The sequence below is a fragment of the Pongo abelii genome, chromosome 19, assembly GCF_028885655.2.
Source record: "Pongo abelii isolate AG06213 chromosome 19, NHGRI_mPonAbe1-v2.0_pri, whole genome shotgun sequence".
In the NCBI taxonomy this organism is placed as follows: domain Eukaryota; kingdom Metazoa; phylum Chordata; class Mammalia; order Primates; family Hominidae; genus Pongo; species Pongo abelii.
In genome coordinates, this window is record NC_072004.2 from 50,569,596 (window position 1) to 50,590,823 (window position 21,228).

General features: G+C 53.8%; 1 protein-coding gene across 3 annotated transcripts; it reads left to right on the forward strand.

Annotated features, from left to right (window-relative positions):
- The first annotated feature begins 1,266 nt into the window (after positions 1–1,266).
- LOC129051357 (TBC1 domain family member 3G-like) lies at positions 1,267–13,021 on the forward strand. Of its 3 annotated transcripts, XM_054536732.2 has the most exons (15): positions 1,267–2,160; positions 3,591–3,663; positions 3,825–3,907; positions 5,193–5,232; positions 5,715–5,792; positions 6,245–6,352; positions 6,683–6,792; positions 8,053–8,101; positions 8,627–8,747; positions 9,461–9,555; positions 9,953–10,018; positions 10,482–10,581; positions 10,951–11,103; positions 12,085–12,526; positions 12,570–12,942. In XM_054536732.2, the coding sequence occupies exons 2-15, from the start codon at positions 3,592–3,594 to the stop codon at positions 12,700–12,702; spliced, it is 1,650 nt and encodes a 549-aa protein (XP_054392707.2). In that variant the 5' UTR covers positions 1,267–2,160; position 3,591; the 3' UTR covers positions 12,703–12,942. The 3 variants fall into 3 exon arrangements, with proteins under 3 accessions (XP_054392707.2, XP_054392705.2, XP_054392706.2); XM_054536730.2 differs by having other exon boundaries at positions 12,085–13,021; XM_054536731.2 differs by lacking the exon at positions 1,267–2,160 and having other exon boundaries at positions 3,500–3,663; positions 12,085–13,021.
- Positions 13,022–21,228: the final 8,207 nt, after the last annotated feature.

The window sequence follows — 21,228 nt, forward strand, 5'->3', positions numbered from 1 at the left end:
TCAGCCACCCCTCTGCGTGCTGACAAACCTTGGCTCTCATGCCCCACCCCAAGCCAACCACACAGCCCTGTCCCCGCACCAGCATTATTACCACCTCCTGATTTTGGCCCTGACAGCCCTGCTTCCTGGTAACCTTGCCCCCTCCCACCCAGCTCCAGGCAAGCCCAAAGGCCAGCGCCCTCCACCCACCCTTCCTGGGGGCCACTCTACTATCTCCTTGCCCAGATGTCTTAACCTGGCTTTACCAAGCTAGAATAAATAACAGGGATGAGGCCCCGGACTCCGCCAGGAAGATGTGCCAAAATACTCTCCATTTAGAAGCGGGAAAAGTGATGGGGCCTATGGATGACCCCAGGATTGTCACCCAAGCAGCAAGAAGGGCAAGGAGCCCGGTTTCCTGCTCTTACCCTGGGAGGACGTGGCCAGGGCTCCACAAGGCCTTGGAGAGGGGTGGGTAGGAGAGCAGATCCACCCTCCTCTTGAGGAAGCAACCACCACCCCCAGGAAGAGCAGATTGGGGCACACAGGCGGAGTCCCTGAGTGCTGTAGAGCAGGGCCAGCAGATTTGTACTCAGCCTCAGCCCCAGGGGAGCTGCAAGATAGACTGAGACCCTCACAGGTTGGGCTCTGTGTCCCCACCCAAATCTCATCTGGAATTGTAATCCTCCTGTGTCAAGGGAGGAACCTGGTGGGAGGGGATTGGATCTGGGGACAGTTTCCCCCCTGCTGCTCCCCTGATAGTAAGGGAGTTCTCAGGAGAGCTAATGGTTTGAAAGTGTGGCACTTCCTGGTTCTCCACTCACTCCCTCCTGCCGCCTTGTGGAGAAGGTGCCTGCTTCCCCTTCGCCTTCTGCCATGACTGTAGGTTCCCTGAACTGGGAGTCAATTAAACCTCTTTCCTTTATAAATTACCCAGTCTCAAGTATTTCTTTATAGCAGTGTGAAAACAAACTAATAACCCTTCCCTGAGGCGCCTTCTCCTTAGGCAACCAGCTGCCCCCATGCTCCTCCTCTGCTGCCTGTTCTTTCTTTTCCCCTCATGAGGCCCAAGTGATAAACAGGGCCAGCTGCAGCCCCAGCCCCAGCCCCAGCCCCATCCTACTGCAGGCCTGTGTGGCTGCTGGAGAGGCCGTGCTCCTTTCCTCTCCCCAAACCTGCCTGATACGCTTTCTGGATCTGCTGTTGCTGAATCTACAGATGCAGAGCTCCTGGATACGAGAGCCAAGTGTGCTTTGAGAGTAGGGTGGGTGACGTTGCTGATGAGTACAGGGGAGCAGGTGTTGATCAGGAGGACCCTGCACTGGGGCATCTGGACGTCCTGCCTCAGGACTTGAGACTCCAGTTGGATGGCACAGGCAGACTCAGCCCAGGTCAAAGTTGCCCCCTTGAAGTTTCATTTTATCCCAAGCTCTTTCTGGACCCTGGAATTTGGAATCCCCTAGGCCCTGCATGGAAGGACAGCTGAACCAGGTTTTAGATAACATGTCTAGAAGAGTGAGCCCCTAGTGTGTGCCCTGCACTTTCCCCACAGGATCCTCTAGCTAGAGTATCCAAGGGTCATGGAGAGAAATACCCAGTTAAAATATCAGAAATGAAGAAGTGATACCATTAGAGACACTAAAAAGACCATTAGGTAATAGTATTAGCTTTTGTATTCTGAGATCCAACAGCAGCAGTCACTTCCCTCCACCCCTATGTGTATCCCAGGACCACCCTGGGCAGGGAGGGCTGAAGTTAGGGAGCACCCATGGATGCTCTGATGCTGGCCCTGGGCCTCGGGGGAGACAGTGATGAGGAACTGGGTGCACACATGAGTGGGGCAGCCAGGCCTCGCCAGAGAAGCAACACACACGTGTACAGACGTGTTTACCCACATACACGTGTACACGCACGTGCACAAACACATCGCAGGCAGGCATGTTGACGCCTCAGGCCATGGAGGACCCTGACTATGGGCCCTGCTGACCCGGGCAAGGCCCCATTGTGATGCGTGCCATGACCTCAGAATGTCACTGGTGCTTAGCACCTATCCGCTCTCTGGCCTGCCTCAGTGTTCTACAGCAGTTACACACAGGCGGTGGTATCTGTGAGCAGCTCTGTGGACTCAAAGGTTTTCTCCCTGAGAGGCATAACCCAGGCCAGCTGATTCATCAGAATCAGGTGAGTGTGACCTGCTCTCTTCCCTCCAGGTTGACTTGGGGACAGTGGTTACGGTGTGGGCGGTGTTAGCGTCTGTGGGGCAGCTACCGAGGAGGGTCATCCCTGAGCACTCACCAGGCGCCCGTACTACACTGCCCGTGTAGACGATTGGCTCTTTCGTCCTCATGGTGGCTTCGTAGAGTGGGTGCTGTTCCCAAATGTACCCATTCGACAGATGAGACGTCTGGGGTCAGAGAGGCAGTAACCGGCCTGGGAATCCAGACGTGACCCTGAGTTTTGCTCTCAGCCCTGCCGTGTGCTGTGCTGGAATTCAGGCCTGAACCCTGTGACCTCCCTGCCCTAGATCCCAAATCTGCCCAGGTTTCCGATCCCGATGGGGCAGAGCCTGGTCCTGGCAGAGCCACTGGTATAGATCCACTGTGGGTGGGGTGAATAGGACGGTCCTCAGAACACCTCTGTGCCCTAAGCTGGGTCCTGATGGTCGCTGTGGGCCCCACTGAACACACATGGTCCCTTGTCTGGGGGAGCCTGCTGCCCTTGGGCAGCTGTGGAAAATGAAGGAGCCCTGGAGGGCTGGCTGAGGGGAGACTATCTTCCCTTCTGTTCAAAGGGGTCCAGGCACTAGGGTTCTCCCCAGGTATTTCTTGCTCCGTGTGGTCCTCTCAAGGCCCCGCCCTCCTTTTGCCCCGAGTATTCCCAGGAGGGACGGTCCATCCAGGTGTTCTCCAGGACCAAGGACCCACTGTTCTTCCTCAGTGACCCAGGAAAATGAAGCCTCCTCCTCTAGGGACAGCTCAGAATGGTGGACTCCACAGTCTCTCTGCGAGAGACGTGGTTTCCATGAGTACAATAGATCTTTTTCATCCCCAAACCGAACACCCTCCTGCTCAACAGGCATTATTCCTAAAGTGGATTCACTGTTCAGACTGAAGGGCCATGGTAGCCAAAGTGATGAGCGGAGTAGAACCGAGTAGTCAGGAGAGATCTTGTTCCCTGTAGGAAACGGGGCATCTCTGTGGCCCTGAGCATCCCAGGAGGCCGAGTGTACAGAGACCTCTGGTCACTGACCCCAGTCTGCCTCCACATCCCTGGAACAGCCCATCATGGGCCCTTCACCCTTGGCAGGTGGAAACCATTCAAGTTGCTGGGGCAGGTGTGCCCCCATTTCATGGCATTTGGGGACAACAGGATTCTCTGTCCAGGCCCCACTGTACTCAAGTCCTTGGGAAGATGCCCACCCCTGCTTGGGACTTGGGACTCCAGAGACTCGAGCAGCTGTGGGCCACTGGGTCTGGCCCCTTTTTACCTGGGGGTGGCAGTAGAATGGGATTTACGCAGCCAGCCAGCATCTGGGAGCCCGGCAGGAGTGGTTCAGGTGTTCTCCGAAGCTGTCAGGTACAGTGTAACCTTTAGACAATTTTGTCTCACAGGATGGACACGGTAGAGGACGCGGACAGTTGGTGGGCACAAGAGCGAGAGGACATCATTATGAAATATGAAAAGGTACAAGTCGGTCTGCTTCTTGGAGGGAGGCCTCTTCCAGTGCGCCCTGGTCAAAGGGTCCTGGGCTCCCTAGGAGCACAGGGCAGGGACGGGTGGCCAATGCCCCGAGGCCCTTGCACCCTTTACCTTGGACCCCTCAGCAAGCTCCCTCTGGGCTACAGGGACACGGAGCTCGGCTGCCAGAGGACAAGGGGCCTGTGCCTGTTGGAACCTACGGCAACATTGATCACTTTGGAATTCTGCAGTGAGTCCTCTGCACTCCCCTCACCCCTAAAGCACCTGTCTCAGCTCAGGGATGGGTTTGCTTTTAGAAAGGCCTTTCTGACGCAGGACATGTCTCGCCAGGTCGGGTCAACCTCCTTTCCAGGGACAGAACTCCTCGCTGGCTCTCCTGCAGGTCCAGCCCGAGGTTGTTGTTAGGCCAGAGGTGCGGGGCCCATCTAGGGAGCCGGTGGGAATGGAGACTGGGCTAGGTCAGGCACCTGGGCTCTCAGCAGTTCTGTCGGCAAGTGAGCACAAGAGGAGTGGGGCAGCCTGAGGGTCTGCCCTGTCTACTTGGAGACAACCCCAGTGAGATCCGAGGGTTGTGGCCACAGGGTGAGGGGATGCCTGGCCCAGCCTCGAGGCTGTTGTCCAGCAGGTCTCTGAGGGCCCACCTGCCCCTGTTCTCCCCCATTCCCCTAGAGCTACAGCCCTCACTGTCCCGTGAGGGGAAAAGGCATGGTGACAATGGAGGCTGTAGCCCTAGGAGAATGGGGGAGAAGATGGGCAGGGCCCCATTCTGGGCATCTCACGGTGAGGCCAGGGAGGCAGCAGGGCTTGTGGCTAAAGACCCTGGGTCTGGTGCTGGGAAGGGATCTGGGGCCAGGTAAGAGGAGCCCAGCCAGGAGCTCATCCCTCAGGGATCATAAGATGGAGAGACAGAGGATCCCTGCGGAGGTAGGGTGGGAGGGAGCTGATGAGCCGTGCCACTTCTGAAACACAGGTGTGTGGCTCGGGTGCAGGGAGAGGCAGGTGGATGCTGGGAGGTCAGAACCTGCAAGGGCCTTGGGGCTGTCAAGTGGGATGGGCCCCTGGTACACCCAGAGTACACCGGGCAGGTCTCAGGGCAGGGTCCCTTGACCCTGGTGGGGTGATGTGGTCACTCCCTGAGGGACTCCTGTCAGGGCCCGGTTGCCCACTGTGGGCGACCCCCATCCCATCTCAGGGCTAACCTTTCTCAGCTCCAGCAGAAAGCACCACCTGGAGTCCAGGGCGGGCAGCCCCACTGGGCAGCCTGACCGCCTCCCATGCCAGGGGCCCCAGTAACCCCGGCCAGGCTGTCCCTGCACTCCTTCTTCTCCCAGGTCCTGCCCCTCCTGGGAGTCAGACCCACAGGAAGGCCCTTGTCCTCCCTTCCCTGTGCCTTCTCCTGGGCTGAGCCCTGAGCTGGATAGGGACAGAGCCAGTGCTTTCTAGGGGTCTGCTCCCGGGCTGGGGCGGCTCCAGGCCCCGTGCAGGTCCTCAGCTCTGCCTGGGTTGCCTTACAGTGAGACGGAGCTGCCTCCTCTGGCTGCACAGGAGGTGAAGGTAAGAGCCTGATGCATGGAGGGGCTGGTCCAGGGATGTAGGGACTGGGCGTGTGGTCGGTGAGGCAGAGGAAGCAGCCGGCCTGGGCGGTGGTGGGTGAGGGCAACACGCTGTCACTGGGAGGGGCAGCAGTCCCTGCTGGACCTGACCCCAGGTTGCTGTTAACTTTGGCAGTTTGATAAAATTTTCAAAAGGAGAACCACAGTCCTGGCTTGGGGGTGGCTGCATGCTTGTGTCAGGACCCCACCTAGAGGCTGGGACCTAAGACTGGTGTGTCTGTGCCCTGAGGATGGTACATCCCGAGGTCCCAAGTCAGCCCACTGGTGCTCATTTGCTCAAAGGCTCTCAGCCCTTGAGGTCTGCCCTTCCCTAGCTCCTTCCAGCTGGGTCCCACCAGGGCTCCAGAGCCCAAGATCCAGCATCCGCGGATGGCTCTGGGAAGCCTGGCAGCTCCGCTAACTCCAACATGCCTCATTTGACAGAATCGGCGGGAGATGAGACGGACGAGCAAGTGGAGGAAAATGCTGGGAGAATGGGAGACATATAAGCACAGTACAAAAGTAATGTGTGGGGGGAGAGGCCCCTGGAAGCACTCTTTGCAGAGACAGGGGACAGGCACCCATGGCTGTGGCCTGGCACCGTCAGCCTCTCAGAGGGCGGGTGGCACACTGTCCTCACCCGGAGGACTGCAGGCCTGGTCGCCAGATTTCCTGCCTGTTCGTGCAAGCGTCACCTTGCTGGGAGGGAATCTGAATCTAGGGCTGGGACCACCCAGAGCTCAAGGCTAGGGATGCTCTGGTGACCCGAAGGAAGGAAAAGGTTCAGATCAGAGTTTCGACTCTGAGTGTCCATCCACTCTTTCAGTCCTGGGAAGGGAGACCCTGTCCCAACTTGATTTCACCTCTACTGAGGAATCATGGGGCCAAAACCGACAATTTCCAGAATCCCCGGGCTCTGGTCCCCACTGGGGTCACCCTGTGGCCTGGGACACCAGATTGTTTTCTGCCCACAGCTCATAGATCGAGTGTACAAGGGAATTCCCATGAACATCCGGGGCCCGGTGTGGTCAGTCCTCCTGAACATTCAGGAAATCAAGTTGAAAAACCCGAGAAAATACAAGGTACGCTCAGCCAGAGCACAACAAACATGACAGGCCGTGTCAGGGGCCCAGGTCTCCAGCTGGAGGGAACGTCAAGACCACCCTGGGGGGCTGGGGGCAAAGGTCAGATGAACACCCTGGGCACATATGGTTACACAGTCACCACAGACAAACTCAGCTGTGGTGACCCTCCCTGGCTTCAGTAACAAGCCAAAATGCAGCTTTCTGCAGAAGGAAACCTTCCTTCTGTCCTTTCTTCCCGAAGTGCTGACTGTGGGCTGACTGCCACTGGGGGCAGGGAGTCTTCCATCTGTTCTGAGGCTGCTTCCTCCTCTTGGCCCTGCCCTACAGATCATGAAAGAGAAGGGCAAGAGGTCATCTGAACACATCCACCAGATCGACCTGGACGTAAGCGGGACCTTAAGGAAGCATATCTTCTTCAGGGATCGATATGGAGCCAAGTAAGCCTACGGGAGCCACAGGGCCCCAGGGGAGATGGAGTGAACAAGAGGGATGGGGGCTTCCCTGGAGCAGAAGCCAGGGTCACCCAGGAGGGATGACAGAGCTGCCAAGAGCTCTCCTGGCCCAGGGAGCAGCCGGCACCATGAACCGAGCACCTCCCTGGTTCCAAGCCCTGGGTCAGACTGGAACATGTGGGGCCAGAACCCAGGAGGATCCTGAGGAGATGGAAGACAGTAAAGAAAATCATAAACAATGGTGAAAGGTGCTCTCCCTGACCCATGGGGACCCATGGTAGGACCCACAGGAGGGTGGCAGGATAGAGGGCCCATGAGCCCTCCACCCCCCCAGGCAACAATGACAGCAACCAAATGCTAGGAGAATTAGGGGTCCTGGAAACTCTCATCCAGGTCTGCTGGGAACATGACATGGCACAGCCACATTGGCAGCCAGTTGGGCAGTGGCTCACAAAGCTCAGTTTACTTGAACCACGCATCCCCAAAGTGTCACAGATATTGAACCCACTGATTTGAAAACTGACATCCACATGAAACCTGCATGCCAGGTTCACTGCTTGATTGCTCGTCACTCACACAGGGAGCCTTCGGGGACGGCCTTGAACACGGGAATGGGGAGAGCAAGGCTGGTCCTCCCTTCAAACGGAAGACCCAGTGAGAAAAGGGAAGGAGCCAGTGATGCCCGCACGAATGTGGGTGGATCCTAGATGCATTTTGCTAAGGGAAAGAAGCCAGACCCAATAAGCTACCACAGTAGGATTCCCATTCCTAGGCCATTCTGGAAAAGGCCAAACCATAGGGACTGAGAAGCAGTCTGGGTGGCCAGGGGCTGACGGATCGGGGAGAGGGTGGGTGCATAGGGGCCACCCTGGAGACTTGGAGGATGAAGGAGTCGCTCCAGGAGGGGCTGCGGTGGTGGCCGGGAGACTCTGCACATTGGTTTGGAACCGTGGAGGAACTGTACACCCACAGACTGAACTGGCGTGTGTGCAAACTGAAAAAAAAAAAAAAATCATTCAGAGTGAAAAGGATCAGGCAAGTCACTGTACAACTGGGCTATTTGCATGTCACAGATGGGGATTTTACTGAAACATTTCTTCAACAGTCTCAGGCCCTGAAGAGCTCACTGCTTATCTGGTGAATCATCTGAACCTGAAATAGGATTTGCTGTTAGGCTGTGTAGACAAAGTGAAACTAACAGCATCTGCACAAACCAAACCATAGCCCCTTTTCCCTGTTTCCTAGGCAGCGGGAACTATTCTACATCCTCCTGGCATATTCGCAGTATAACCCGGTGAGTATTCCCGGCAGTGAGGTTCCTGGGCCGTATTTCCATATTCACAGGAGTGGGTGTCTGGTGGGGGTGTCGTTGCTTCTTTTAAAGTTAGTATTTGTGACCCACCAGGATATAGGAGGTAGGATTCCAGCTCACCACTGGCATAAACCTCCAAGCAAGGGAGTGGTCTCAAGGGGTCAAGCTGAGACACAAAGGAGTCAGGGCCTTGACTCCTGCTGTCACTTGGGCCTGACCACCACTTCTCAGAACAAGAAATGACGCCCTCCTCCTGGGGCTGCCCCGTAGCCCAGGAGCTTGGCAGCATCGCACACAGGATGGTGCTATCGGCAGACATTTTGGACAAGGTGCTGAAGTGCCTGATGGACTTGGCTCTTGTCATGAAATGAATTTGCATCCTGAGGAAGCCTCTTCTTCAGAGGAAGCCTCTCCAGTCACCTCTGCCCTCTCCAATGACATGAGTCCTCCCAGGTGACCTCAGCCCTCCCAGGTGATGTCCTTCCATGGTAACTCTGGCTCTTGCAGGAGGTGGGCTACTGCAGGGACCTCAGCCACATCGCTGCCTTGTTCCTCCTTTACCTGCCTGAGGAGGATGCATTCTGGGCACTGGTGCAGCTGCTGGCCAGTGAGAGGCACTCTCTGCAGGGTAAGTGAACAGCTGCCCCGGGGACCTCCTGCAGCCAGACATGGGGATGGCTACCCTGGCCAGGTGATCACAGCTTTCAGCCAAGGCACCCTCCTTTTGTCACCAGCTTGTTGGGAGACTTTAGGATGTCTCTGCTGAGGGTCCCACAGGAGTCCACGGCTGACCCCCAAAGCCCAAATCAGATGCCTTTCATCCCCATCAGCAGAGGGCATCTCATCCTCCCCGTGGCCACCCTCTGTGTCCTGGAGCCACACCCTCCGGCTCTGATTCTGTGCAGCTGACTCTCCCCTCCCTGAGAGTCCTCCTGCCTTCCAGCTGCCCGGGCTCCTGCTGCTGTTGGTGCCCACGAATGGGCCGACCAAGCCCAGGTGGCAGCATCTCCCCATCCCCTGTTCCCTGGCCTGACCCCACTTCCAGGAGATGACCAGGAAGCCCAGCACCCACCCAGTTCTGGCCGCCCTGTCGTGGCCTCAAAGTCAGGCTTGCCCTTTTTGCACCCTGGCCCAGGAGGCCTCCAGGAGAACCTCCAGCCAGGCTCCAGGGAATGTTCCCACCCCACCTCCCCAGGGTAAAGGCCGCATGGTGGGGTCACCAGATGGGAGGGTGGGAGGCCTTGGGGTTTGGGGGCCTCTCCAGCTGCCCAGCTCTTGCAGCTGATGGCTCCACATCTTGGGGGAACGCTCTGATTTCATGATGGGCTGGGGGATTCTAAGGATTTCACAGCCCAAATGGCGGGATAGTCCAGGGGCTCCAAGACCTACAGGAGCATGTGGTACCCACGTCACAACCCAAGACCATGTGGCATCAGGTGAGTTTGTGGTCCCCTCGGCTCTTCCCAGAGGCCCTGCCTCCTGTGGGGCTGTAGGAGCAGGGGAGCTGGAGCCCCTCGTGGGGCTGGTGACTGGCTGAGTCCCAGCCAGGGCCTGACCTGGGACGTCGGGTTCTCCATGGGCTGGGAGTTGGTTTCCTTTCCTCCTCCTCCTCCTCCTCCTGGAGGAGACAGAGGCACAGGAATGGGGGCCCAGCTCCTGCAGAGCAGGGCAAAGGGCAGTGTGTCCACCGGGAGCGTGGGAAGGTGACAGTGTTGTGGGGAGCTCTGGACACTGCCCAGTTTTCTGCACTAGGGGAAGGGTCTTCAGAGGCCCTGGAAGAGGGAGTTTCTTAGGGCAGCCCAGTGGCCTGAGCACCTGTGTTGCTTCCATCAGGACAAGGAAGATCTATGTGGGCAGTGTTCCTCGTTAGGCTGCCTTATCCGGATATTGATTGACGGGGTAAGGAGGCATAGGGAGACCCTGGCTCAGGGACCCTCCTTACCCTGCAGTGCCCTGCTTCCCCAGCCCGGGGGTATGGCTCACTCCCAGCCCACAGGAGGCTCAGGCGGGTCCCCAAAGGACACACAAGGAAAACCCTCTGCCCAAGAGGGGTCAACCCAGTGAAATGGCTGGGGCTCAGGCCCAGCCTCATGGGCAGACTGGGCCAGGACCCGACTTGAGAGGGCTCAGGGAAGCCTCAGGCCCTGGGCAAGCCCCTCTCTCCAGGAGCCACATCCCCACTCAAATGAGTGCCCCCCATGAGGAGCTGCAAGACCTTGTCTGACCGAGCGTCCTGGAGGGCTCAGGCGACCCTCATGGGGAAGGTCACTGACTCTGGAGACTGAAGCCCCAGTGTGCGCAGCTCGAGCCACCAGCCCCAGCCTGGAAGGACCAGGTTCTTTCACACCTGCTGTCCCCACAGATCTCTCTCGGGCTCACCCTGCGCCTGTGGGACGTCTATTTGCTGGAAGGAGAACAGGTGTTGATGCCGATGACAAGCATTGCCTTTAAGGTTCAGCAGAGTAAGTCTACGTGTGCCCAGTGGGGCCTGGGGAGCCCTGGGGTCAGACCCCGACTGGCCCGAGGGCAGCTTCCTCACCCTGTCCTCATGATCCTCAGTTCTGGCCCAGAGGGAGGTCTGGCCAGGGGGGCTGGGCAGGACACTGTGACACCGAGTCCATCCCCCACATGACCCAGATGAAAGTCCAGAGTGTGGTGCGCACTTCCCTGCCCAGGTCGCCCCCAGCCACAGTCTCCTGTGTATATCTGGATGCCTGGGGTGGCCACAAAAGGATCCGGCACCGCCCAGTGGGAGACTGAAGTGGCCACGGGGTATGAGCTGTGACCATTCCCAGGTAACTCTCCTGGCCTGATATCCACCCTGTCCCTAGAGCGCCTCATGAAGACATCCAGGTGTGGCCTGTGGGCACGTTTTCGGAACCTGTTCATTTACACCTGGGCCAGGGATGATGACACTGTGCTCAAGCATCTTAGGGCCTCTATGAAGAAACTAACGAGAAAGCAGGAGGACCTGCCACCCCCAGGTGGGCCCCAGTGCCATGTCCCCTCCCATGTCACCCTCTGGGGTAGTCAATAGTAGGGGAGTGCCCGGGACCCGCAACCCTACTACCTGGGCCTTCCTCTTCACCTTTTCTTCCTCCTCTTCCTCCTGCACTCTAAGAAGGTACAGGAGGCCCACCGGTCCTCAGGTCAGGCGCTCAGTGCCTGTATACTGGACGTGCTGTGCACGCAGGAGGGGGATGTGGGCAAGACCCTCCAACAAGCCCCCTCCCACTTTCCACGGTGTCTCGCTCTCCCCCTCACAGGGCCCTCAAAGTAACTAGATGAGCCCAGACCCATTTGGGGGAGACCCCGTCCCTCCCTGCAAGCACCCACAGCCTCAGAGAGCAGCAGAGGCCCCTCACTCGTGCAGGCTCCTCCAAGGTTGCCAGGACAACAAGCCTTGAGCCAGGGAGACAAGGGAATCGGTGTCCCTGACCCCCACAGCATTCAGAGAGAGGGCACAGGTGGGACCCCGGGCCCAGAGCCAGAGCCAAGAGTTCAGCCAGATGTGGGAACGGTCAGTCCTGGCATGGACTGGGCAGCCCAGGAGGGCAGAGGGTGTCCCACATCCGGGCCCAAAAACCCACTGCAGAGACGGGTCCCCATGTGAGGTGGCAAGGGGCTGGGTGACATCCAAGGCCCCTCCCACCTGAGTTCTGACTGGGGGCCATATCCCAGGCCCAACAGCCCTGGGTCGAAGGTGTGTGGCAGGAAGCCCCCAGCCAGTCTGAATCCTGGGGGCAGTCTCAGGAGCCACCCCCCATGCCACGACAGCTTCCCCACGCCAGGCAGCACACACCCCTCCCTCTGGGATCAGCAGACTACAGGCGTGTCCTCAGTGTCAGGCCACGAGGGCCACACAGAGACCCTGAGGACTACAGAGATGCAGGCAGGTAGGGCCCAGCCCAGAAAGGCTTGCATGGGCTCACTGGAGACGCTGACCGCGTCTGTTTTCCTTTCAGCCAAACCCAAGCAAGGGTCCTCGGCATCCAGGCCTGTGCCGGCTTCACGTGGCGGGAAGACCCTCTGCAAGGGGGACAGGCAGGCCCCTCTAGGCCCACCAGCCTGGTTCCAGCGGCCCATTTGGTCAGCTTCCCCGCCATGGGCACCTCGTTCTTCCACACCCTGTCCTGCTGAGGCTGTCCGCGAAGACAACTACCCTGTGGGCACTCGGGGTGTACCCAGCCCGGCCCTTGCTCAGGGAGGACCTCAGGGTTCCTGGAGATTCCTGCAGTGGAACTCCATGCCCCGCCTCCCAACGGACCTGGATGTAGGGGGCCCTTGGTTCCCCCATTATGATTTCGAACAGAGCTGCTGGGTCCGTGCCATATCCCAGGAGGACCAGCTGGCCACAGCTCACAGTGACCACAGCTCACACCCTGCGGACGGGGTGAGATTGGCTTTCACTGCACTGAGTCACAACGTGGGCATGGACTTCCCGGCCCTGCAGTGCACCCAGCACTGAATCCAACCAGGGCACCCCCTTCAGAGCTAGGGACGAGCAGCAGTGCACTCCCACCTCAGGGCCTTGCCTCTGCTGCCTCCACTTGGAAAGTTCTCAGTTCCCTCCAGGTTTCTAGAAGCATCTGGGCCAGGGCTCATGGCTGGATAATTTCCCAAGGCTTAACAACCCAAGCAACCTTCCCATCCTCGTTTTATTTTTTGTTAAACTTATGAAAATTTATTAAGAAAGTGTGCAGCTCGAGAGACATTCAGAGATGGAACACACCAGCCCCAAGATCACAAAGCCAACCATGCCCAGCCCCTCCCAGTACCCCCAGCCCCACGACCAGCGTTCTGAATTCTGATGACACCGTGAGCCTGCCTTTGTACTTTAAACTCATGGAAGGATAACCACCTTCACGTTTTAAAATAAATGTTTCCTGTTGAATGATTTTAGATTTTAGACAGAAATATTCAAAAGGCACTACAGTGTCCTCTTACACCTTCCATCCGGCTGCCCCTAATAATGACGTTTTGCAGTCCCATGGCACATAAGAAATTTAGGCCGGGTGTGGTGGCTCACACCTGTAATCCCGGCAATTTGAGAGGTCGAGGTGGGAGGTTCAGGTTCACTTGAGTCTACAAGTCTGAGACCAGCCTGGGAAGCATAGGCGGACCCTGTCTCTAGAGAAAAGTCAAAGAAATTAGCCAGGCATGGTGGTGTGTGCCTATAGTCCCACCTAGTCAGGAGGCTGAGGCAGGAGGATTGCTGGAGCCCGTGAGTTCCAGGAAGCAGTGAGCCATGATTGCACCACTGCACTCCAGCCTGGGTGACAGAGTGAGACTTTAGCTCTTAAAAAAAAATTGAGAAATGTAACATGAGTACAATCCTATTAACTAAATAATAATGTGAACTATTATCTAAGGTTATTAAGGCTAGAATTATCCCATTTTTGCCTAACTTCTTGTACCTGTCCGAAGATCCCACCTTGGACTCACCCTCTGCCTTCAGCTCATGTCTCTTCAGCTTCCTCCAGATGGTCCAGCAAACACACACCTGGGCTGAATGGTAGAGCTGATTGCTCATACACAAGGGTAGACCGGTGGGCAGGGATTTTCAAACTTTTGCAGTAAATGAGTTTTCCATGGTGTTCTGGAGAGCACCGTTTGAGAAACACTTTGATAGTGAATCTAGGCCTCAATATCCATCAGCTGCTCTAGCTTGAATTTTGTTCAAGCTCAGTGAAAACCTGCTCTGCATGTGCATGTGAAATGGGCAAGGATGAGTAAGCTGCAGAAAAAGAAGACAGGACACAGGGGGTCTGTCTAAGCTCTATCTCCTGCCTGCAGCACTGACGGATCAAATCCAACGCTTAGGGAATAGTGACCACGTGCTGGGCCAGCCCCGGGCTCTGAGGATCTGACAGTGAGTGACGCTGAGTCAGGCCTTGCCCTTGGGGAGCTCTCCAGCATACACCTCCCTCTCCCCTCCCAGCGCCCTGCAAAGCGGGCGTCAACGCCATTGTTAATGCACAGAGGAGGAACCTGACTGTTAGACCTGGGTTTTCCAGGGTTGCACGGCTTCTGGGAGACAGATGTGACCCTGAGGGCAGGGCACAGGCCAGTGTAATGCCAGGATGGAATGAGCTGTGATCTGTGCCATGTAGAGGCGTGGGCCAAGATGGGACTGACTGATGACCAGGTCAGCCAGGTTGCTGAAAATACTCTTGGGTCCTCACCTGCCAGCTCCCAGGAGTCCAGAACTGCCAGGAGAGTTGTGGCAGGTCCCCTATCCTCAGCTGGGTGGGCCTGGATAGAACAGCAAGGCGAGGGCCCATTTCCCCAGCCATTCCCTCCAGGCACAGCTGTGACCTGCTCATTCCAATTTTTTGGAAATATTTCCACACACACACAGAACTGCAAATAGCAGTGGATATGGTGAGAGGTGTTTGGACATGGGATACGCAGTATTTTGGAGGCAGAGCCAGGACTTGCCGATGGGTTAGCTGCAGGGCTTGAGCAGGGAAGGAGAGTCGAGGATGATGTGTTCAAATCGGTTCACTCACCTTCTGTGTGCCACGCCTGTGCTGGGCACTGGGTGAGACAGATGAGCACAGGAGCCCCAGGCTGGGGGAGATGTCGGGGGAAGCCCAGAATGTCTGTGCAGGGTAGGAAGCCCAGAGTGTCTACTGGGAGCTGAAGGCTTATGTCCACCTGGGTGCCGTCCAGGCTCTCTGCATGTAGAAGTATACGCTGAGCTGCCTGGAGGAGGAGCAGCTGCTGTTGGTGGTGACCAGCACGTTCAGGAACGGAGACTGCTCTGTCAACAGAGAGGTGGATGGCCTGAGGTCTGGATGGTGTAGCGGGTGGTAGGGCCCAGGAGGACCCAGGAAAGGGCCTCAGGGATGCAGAACATCCTACTGAGGGTGTTTGGGAGTCAGTGCTCAGGTCACTCTGGGTCACTCAGGTCATTTGCCAGCCTCTGTCATAATTATTGCCATATGAGAGTTCCACCTTTCCTATGACATATTTTATATATTTCTATGAATGGCCTACTTGTTTGTATTTATGAATTTATGTTTAAAGGATGGGCAGGGGTGCTTGAGAGGTCCCCAGGAGATTCCCTCTGGGGAAAGAGGGGCCCACCCCTTCCCAGCAGCCCTCTGAGCCCCCCGATCGCTTGGCCACAGCCCCTGCCTGGAGAAAGCATCCCCCTCGGAGATATATGGATATCAGAAGAAACCTTTCTCTGTCACCAGGACAAATCCTGTTCTTATTTGAACCAAGGCCAGTTTTCCTAATGAATGCAGGGAGGACAGCACAGACCAGTGAAACCAGCAGATAATCCATAAGACTCTATCCCAGAGCTGGGAAATCTCCTTCCCTGCCAAAACTTTTCCTGAAAGTTCTTAAGAATGAGGCAAACAGTTTAAGTCTCTCTTGCATTGTCCTTTTAGTGAAAGAGTTCAATAAGGAAGGAGAGGAAGTGGAGCAGATGCTTAGTTTCCAAGCTGGAAAAGTGGCCCGTGGTTAACCAAGACTGGATGTAAAAGTACAGGTAGCCGCGGGTCCAGGTGAGCCGGTCCTCTGATGGCATGGCTGCTAATGCCAGCAGATGCTCCCGTCCTCTCCTTTCAAAGACTGACTTCTTCTGGTCTTTCATTCATTAAAATAAAATTGACAGGGCATCATCCAAGAAGCTCTACACTTTCCCTTCCCTGGATTTCAGACTCTAGATTCTGCTGAGATTTGAGCTTCACGGTGAACACATTCTTGGTGTGCTTGCTGCTGAGGGGTGTGGAGGACAGAGAGATGGTGAAATGGCAAAGTGGCTCTTGAGCGTGGGTGGGGGAAGCCCCCACATTTCTGAGTCAGTGCCACCTGGACACTACCCTTGGAGCATCCTGCTGAGGTGGCCATTCAGGTTTTCCTTCCTTTCCTTTTATTCCACTGTTTCTGAATCACGAATAAAGATCCAAGGCAAATAGCACATTCAGATCCCCAAGCTCTACACCTTCAGTGTGACCAGGGACGTGCACCATTCAGGCTCATGCAGGACTCACAGCCTTTGGACAACAGCTAAGGGACCTGCTTCTCTTCAGCACATGGGGCTTGTTTGTGTTGGGGTCTGAGCCCTGAGCACATGGTCAAGGAGACCCCCAGGTCTTTCTGAACAGAGACAGCTGGCCTGGGGGCCTCCCTCTCACTGCATGCAAGAGTCTGTTAGGGCGGCTGTCTTGCTTCTAGGTGTTGGGAAATTCAATTTAGGTCTCTAAAAATGAAAAGCCCCAGGACATCTCCGTGGCTTGGGATCCACAGGAGAGCATCATTGATGCTGGGGATATCTTAAACATGTAGAAACCCGCAGGACTACCTTAGACAGGGCACGGGGCACAGCACCTGGGGATGCAGAGTGGAGAGTTCACCACTACAGCCTGGAATCGCCTCTGTGATGCCTTCTTCATGATACTTGGCTGCCTTCGCGGCTGGAAGGCTGATGCCCAGATCCCAATGTGGCCACAGGCTAGCAGCTTGCTTCACCTTCCTGAACTGCAATTTCTCCATCTGAGCCTTTCTCCCAAGAGGAGTGTCCAGGCTCACTTAGCCCATATGGGCCAGAAACCCCGCACGGTGCCCGGCACACAGTAGGCCCTCGGCAGATGCTGCCCCCTTCTGCCTCCACCACCCTCCTGGGGCTCCCTCCTGAAACAGCCTCCCTCAGCGCCTCGAGTCTTGCACCCTAACAGGCTCTTGCATGCAGTGAGAGGGAGGCCCCCAGGCCAGCTGTCTCTGTTCAGAAAGACTTGGGGGTCTCCTTGACCATGGGCTCAGGGCTCGGACCCCAACACAAACAAGCCCCGTGTGCTGAAGAGAAGCAGGTCCTTTAGCTGAGGTCCAAAGGCTGTGAGTCCCACATGAGCCTGAAGTGGTGCAGGTGCCTGGTCACACTGGAGGTGTAGAGCTTGGGGATCTGAATGTGCTGATTGCCTCGGACCTCAAACATCTCACAGGCTGCCTGGAAGAAGGTGGAGCAGACTGGGGTTAATGGTCAGCAGCAGCAGCATCCCCACCACTGGGGCTACCACTTTTAGGCCCTTATCATGGGCCAAACACTGAGCCGTGTGCTTTGTGTAACTTCTAAGCACACTTACCTCATAGGGTGACAGCAAACACTCGAAGAGGTGCCTGGGCTTGGCACATAGTAGCTATTGCTACTATTAGGAATGTTGTTTTGTCTTTGTTTTTGTTTTGAGACAGGGCCTCACTCTGTCACCCAGGCTGGAGTACAGCAGTGCCATCATAGCTCACTGAAGCCTCAACCTCCCTGGGGTCAAGCAGTCCTCCCACCTCAGTCTCCCAAGTAGCTGAGACTACAGGTGTGCACCACCAAGCCCAGCGAATTTTTTGTATTTTCAGTAGAGACTGATTTTGCCAAGTTGCCCAGGCTGGTTTTGAACTCTGGGGCTCAAGCGATCTGCCCACCTCAGCCTCCCAAAGTGCTGGGATTTCAGGCGTGTGATACTGTGCCCAGCCATTATGAATGTCAATATTGACATGATCTTGTTGTATCCTCATGCCCACACTGGGAGAGGTCTGATTGTCCCCATGTTCCTGCTGTGGAACCACATGGAGGAGGCCTATGTCATCCCAACAGCGCAGAAGCACAGCCTGAGTCTCTTCTTTGGCTGAGCCAAGGGCGTGCTGGAGAGGCCTGAGAGAAGAAGGAGCAGCCCTTGTGACCAGTGCCTTTTCAGATCAGAAGGAACGTCTCCTCTTGTTTACGTGACTTGGCTGAGCTTGCTACTTCTGCTTTGAGAGTCCAATACCACGATCAAGACTTTAATTATCCCCAATTTACAGATGATGAAACCACATTGGGCAGGAAAGAAAGTCACCCCAGGAGAGTGAGTTGGACCTGGGCACTGGCTGAGGACAAAGTGGAATGATAATTTGGGATGTAGCTTGTTAAGGGGCCTCACAAGTGTTCTTGTGATCCAGGTGTTGAGAGGATAGAGCAGAAAGGTTGCCAGGGAGATGCAGGTAGGGTGCACTGCGAGAGTAGGAGAAATTAAAGAGAACATGCAACAAAGCCTTGGAACACCGGGAGGGGGATGGACCACCCGGTTTTGTGCTACGGGAGAAGAGAGCAAGAAAAGGAATCTGTGTTCAATCCTGGCAGCCTGCAGGAGAAGCAAATGCCCTTCATTTTGTTCATCAGCGGCGAGACTGGCATCCCTGTAGCTTTGGGAAACCAGGCTAGTGTGGATGCCAGCTCACTCCAGCGGGCCTGACTGGGAGACCTTGGGCTCGGGTTCTGGTCTGGGGCTCCTAGGCCTGATGGGAGGACAGTTCACCCCAGGTTTCCTGTACTTCAGCTCGTATCCAGATGATGGTAATTGTTGAAATGAGAGACTCAAAAGAAGCTGGAACCTGAACTTTCTTGTTGTCCCATATGGACACCTGTGTTCAGTTTCGGGTTCTACCTCTTGCTGTCTGTGTGTTCTTAAGAACTCACTTAAGCCTTTCTGAGTCTCATTTTCTTCATTTATAAAATAAAAGACATAACATTTATGCCAGATATTGTCCTCAGGATTAAATGGGAAAATGAGCAAGCCTCTTGTGCATTCCCCTGGCATCCAGTGGGTGGAGGCCAGAGAAGCTGTTAAACATCCTGCCAGGCACAGGACAGCCCCCATCACAAAGAATTGACTGGATCCTGATGTCAGTAAGGCAGAATTGAGGATCCTTCATGTGGGGGAAAAAGAATAAACTCAGAAGCTTGGCAGATCTCAATTCAAACCCTGGTTGTATCACCTCTAGCTGAGTGACCTTAGGCAGGTCTATGAACTCTCTGAGACTCGGCCTCCTCATTGGTAGAATGAGGTAGATAAAAATGCCAAGCTCACCCAGAAATAACCGCATGCATATATGGTCAACCGATCTTTGACAAGGTCATCAAGGGTACACAACGTAGATTCTTTTATTCCTTTACTTTCTTAATAGACTTGCTTTCACTGTACTATAAAAAAAATGCACAACGTAGAAAGGAAACTCTCTTCAATGAATGGTGTTGGGGAAAGTGCTTGAAAAAGAATGAAATTGCACACTTGTTTTACATCATATACAGAAAATTAGCTCAAAATGCATTAAAGATTTAAATGTAATATCTGAAACCATGCAAATCCTAGAAGCAAACATAGGGAAAAATCTCCTTGCCATTGGTCATAATTGGCAACTTTTTTTTTGCTATAACACCAAAGCACAGGCAACAAAAGCAAAAATAAATAAATGGGACTACATCAACCTTAAAAGGTATTACACACCAAAGGAAACCATGACAAAATGAAAAGGCAACCTACGAAATGGAAGAAAACAGTTGCAACCCATATATTTGATAAGGGGTTAATTGAAAATATATGAGGAATTCACACGACTCAATACCAAAAATTAATAAATACATCAATAACCCAATTAAAAATAGGCAAAGTACCCCAATGGACTTTTTTCTCCAAGGAAGACATACAAATGGCCAGCCAGCATATGAAAAGGTGCTCAACACCACTAATCATCAGAGAAATGCAAATCAAAACCACAATGGGATATTGCTACATAGGATAAGACAGCTGTTATAAAAAATGACAAGAGATAACAAGTGTTGGCGAAAGCATAGAGGAAAGAGAACCCTTGTACACTGTTGGTTGGAATGTAAAGTGGTATAACGTTCATGGAAAACAGTATGGAGCTTCCTCAAAAAATCAGAAGCAGAACTACCATACAATTCAGCAATCAAGTTAGAATGTTGAAGAGAGATCTGCGCCCCATGTTTATTACAACACTATTCACAATACCCAAGATATGGAAACAGCCTAAGTGTCCAGCAACAGATGAATGGATAAATAAAATATATATAAACAATGGACTATTAGCCATTAAAAAGAAGAAACTCCTGTCCTGGATAAACCTGGAGAACATTACGCTAAGTGAAATAAGCCAGACACAGAAAGACAAGTTTTGTATGATCTCACTTCTATGTGGAATCTAAGAGAGTCAAACTCATAAAAACAGATAGTAGAATGGTGGTTGCCAAGGGCTGGGGGTGGGGAAAATGGGAAGCTATTAATCAAAGGGTGTAAACTTTCAGTTATAAGATGAACAAAATTCTGGAGATTTAATGTACAGCATAGGTGGTAATGGATGTAATAAATTTGATTGTGATAATTAGTACACAACATATACATATATGAAATCATCACATTGTGTGCATTAAATATACACAATCCTTGTCAACTAAGTATTTAAAAAAATTGTTCTTAAATGCCTAGGTCATAAGAATTCTGATAAAGACAACATACATGAAGGGACCTACTACACAGAAGGTCCTAAATAGGTTCATTTTGTTTTATTTTATTTCAACTCTGGCAGATGTAGACTTATTGCAAAAGAATGTAGAATACACTTGCGCACAAAGCATTATCTATATGATGATTAAATATCCTGCATACATGCCATGTCATTTCTATTCCTCATTCAATGGATAAAAAAAGCAGAACCAGCCTTCTGGTGGTCACAAAACATTTTGACATGAGAAAGGCTGATCATGAGCAATTTGGCAATGTACATCCCAGAGCATGCATGCCCTTTGTCCCACAGCTACCATGATGTCATGTCTAGCGATTAGTCCTAAGGAGATGATCACAGATGTGTAAAGAGATTTCATTCTAACAGCATCCTCTGTAGTGGTATATGTCAGGGGCTGGCAAACCATGTCCAGAGGAGCAGGCTGCATCTAGTCCACCACCTGTTTTTGTAAAGTTTACCAGAACACAGTCATGCCCATTCATTTACAAATTGTGTATGGCTTCTTTCCCTGCAACAGCAGAGTTGAGTGTTGCACCAGAAACCTATGGCCTGCAGAGTTTAAAATATCAACCCTTTGGCCTTTTGTAAAAAAAGTTTACTGACTCCTGGTGAGTACATTAAGAAAAAGTTAGAAAAACCTAAATCTTCAAGAGTGGAGAATTAGAAAATAAGACATGTTGTATATAAGACAAACTGTTTGTGTGTGTGTTTATTTCTAAATATATTATTTTGAAATAATGTTGTCGACATATGTTGCAGGTCTTAAAAATTGTTCAATATATAGTGTTAATCAAAAAACAGCA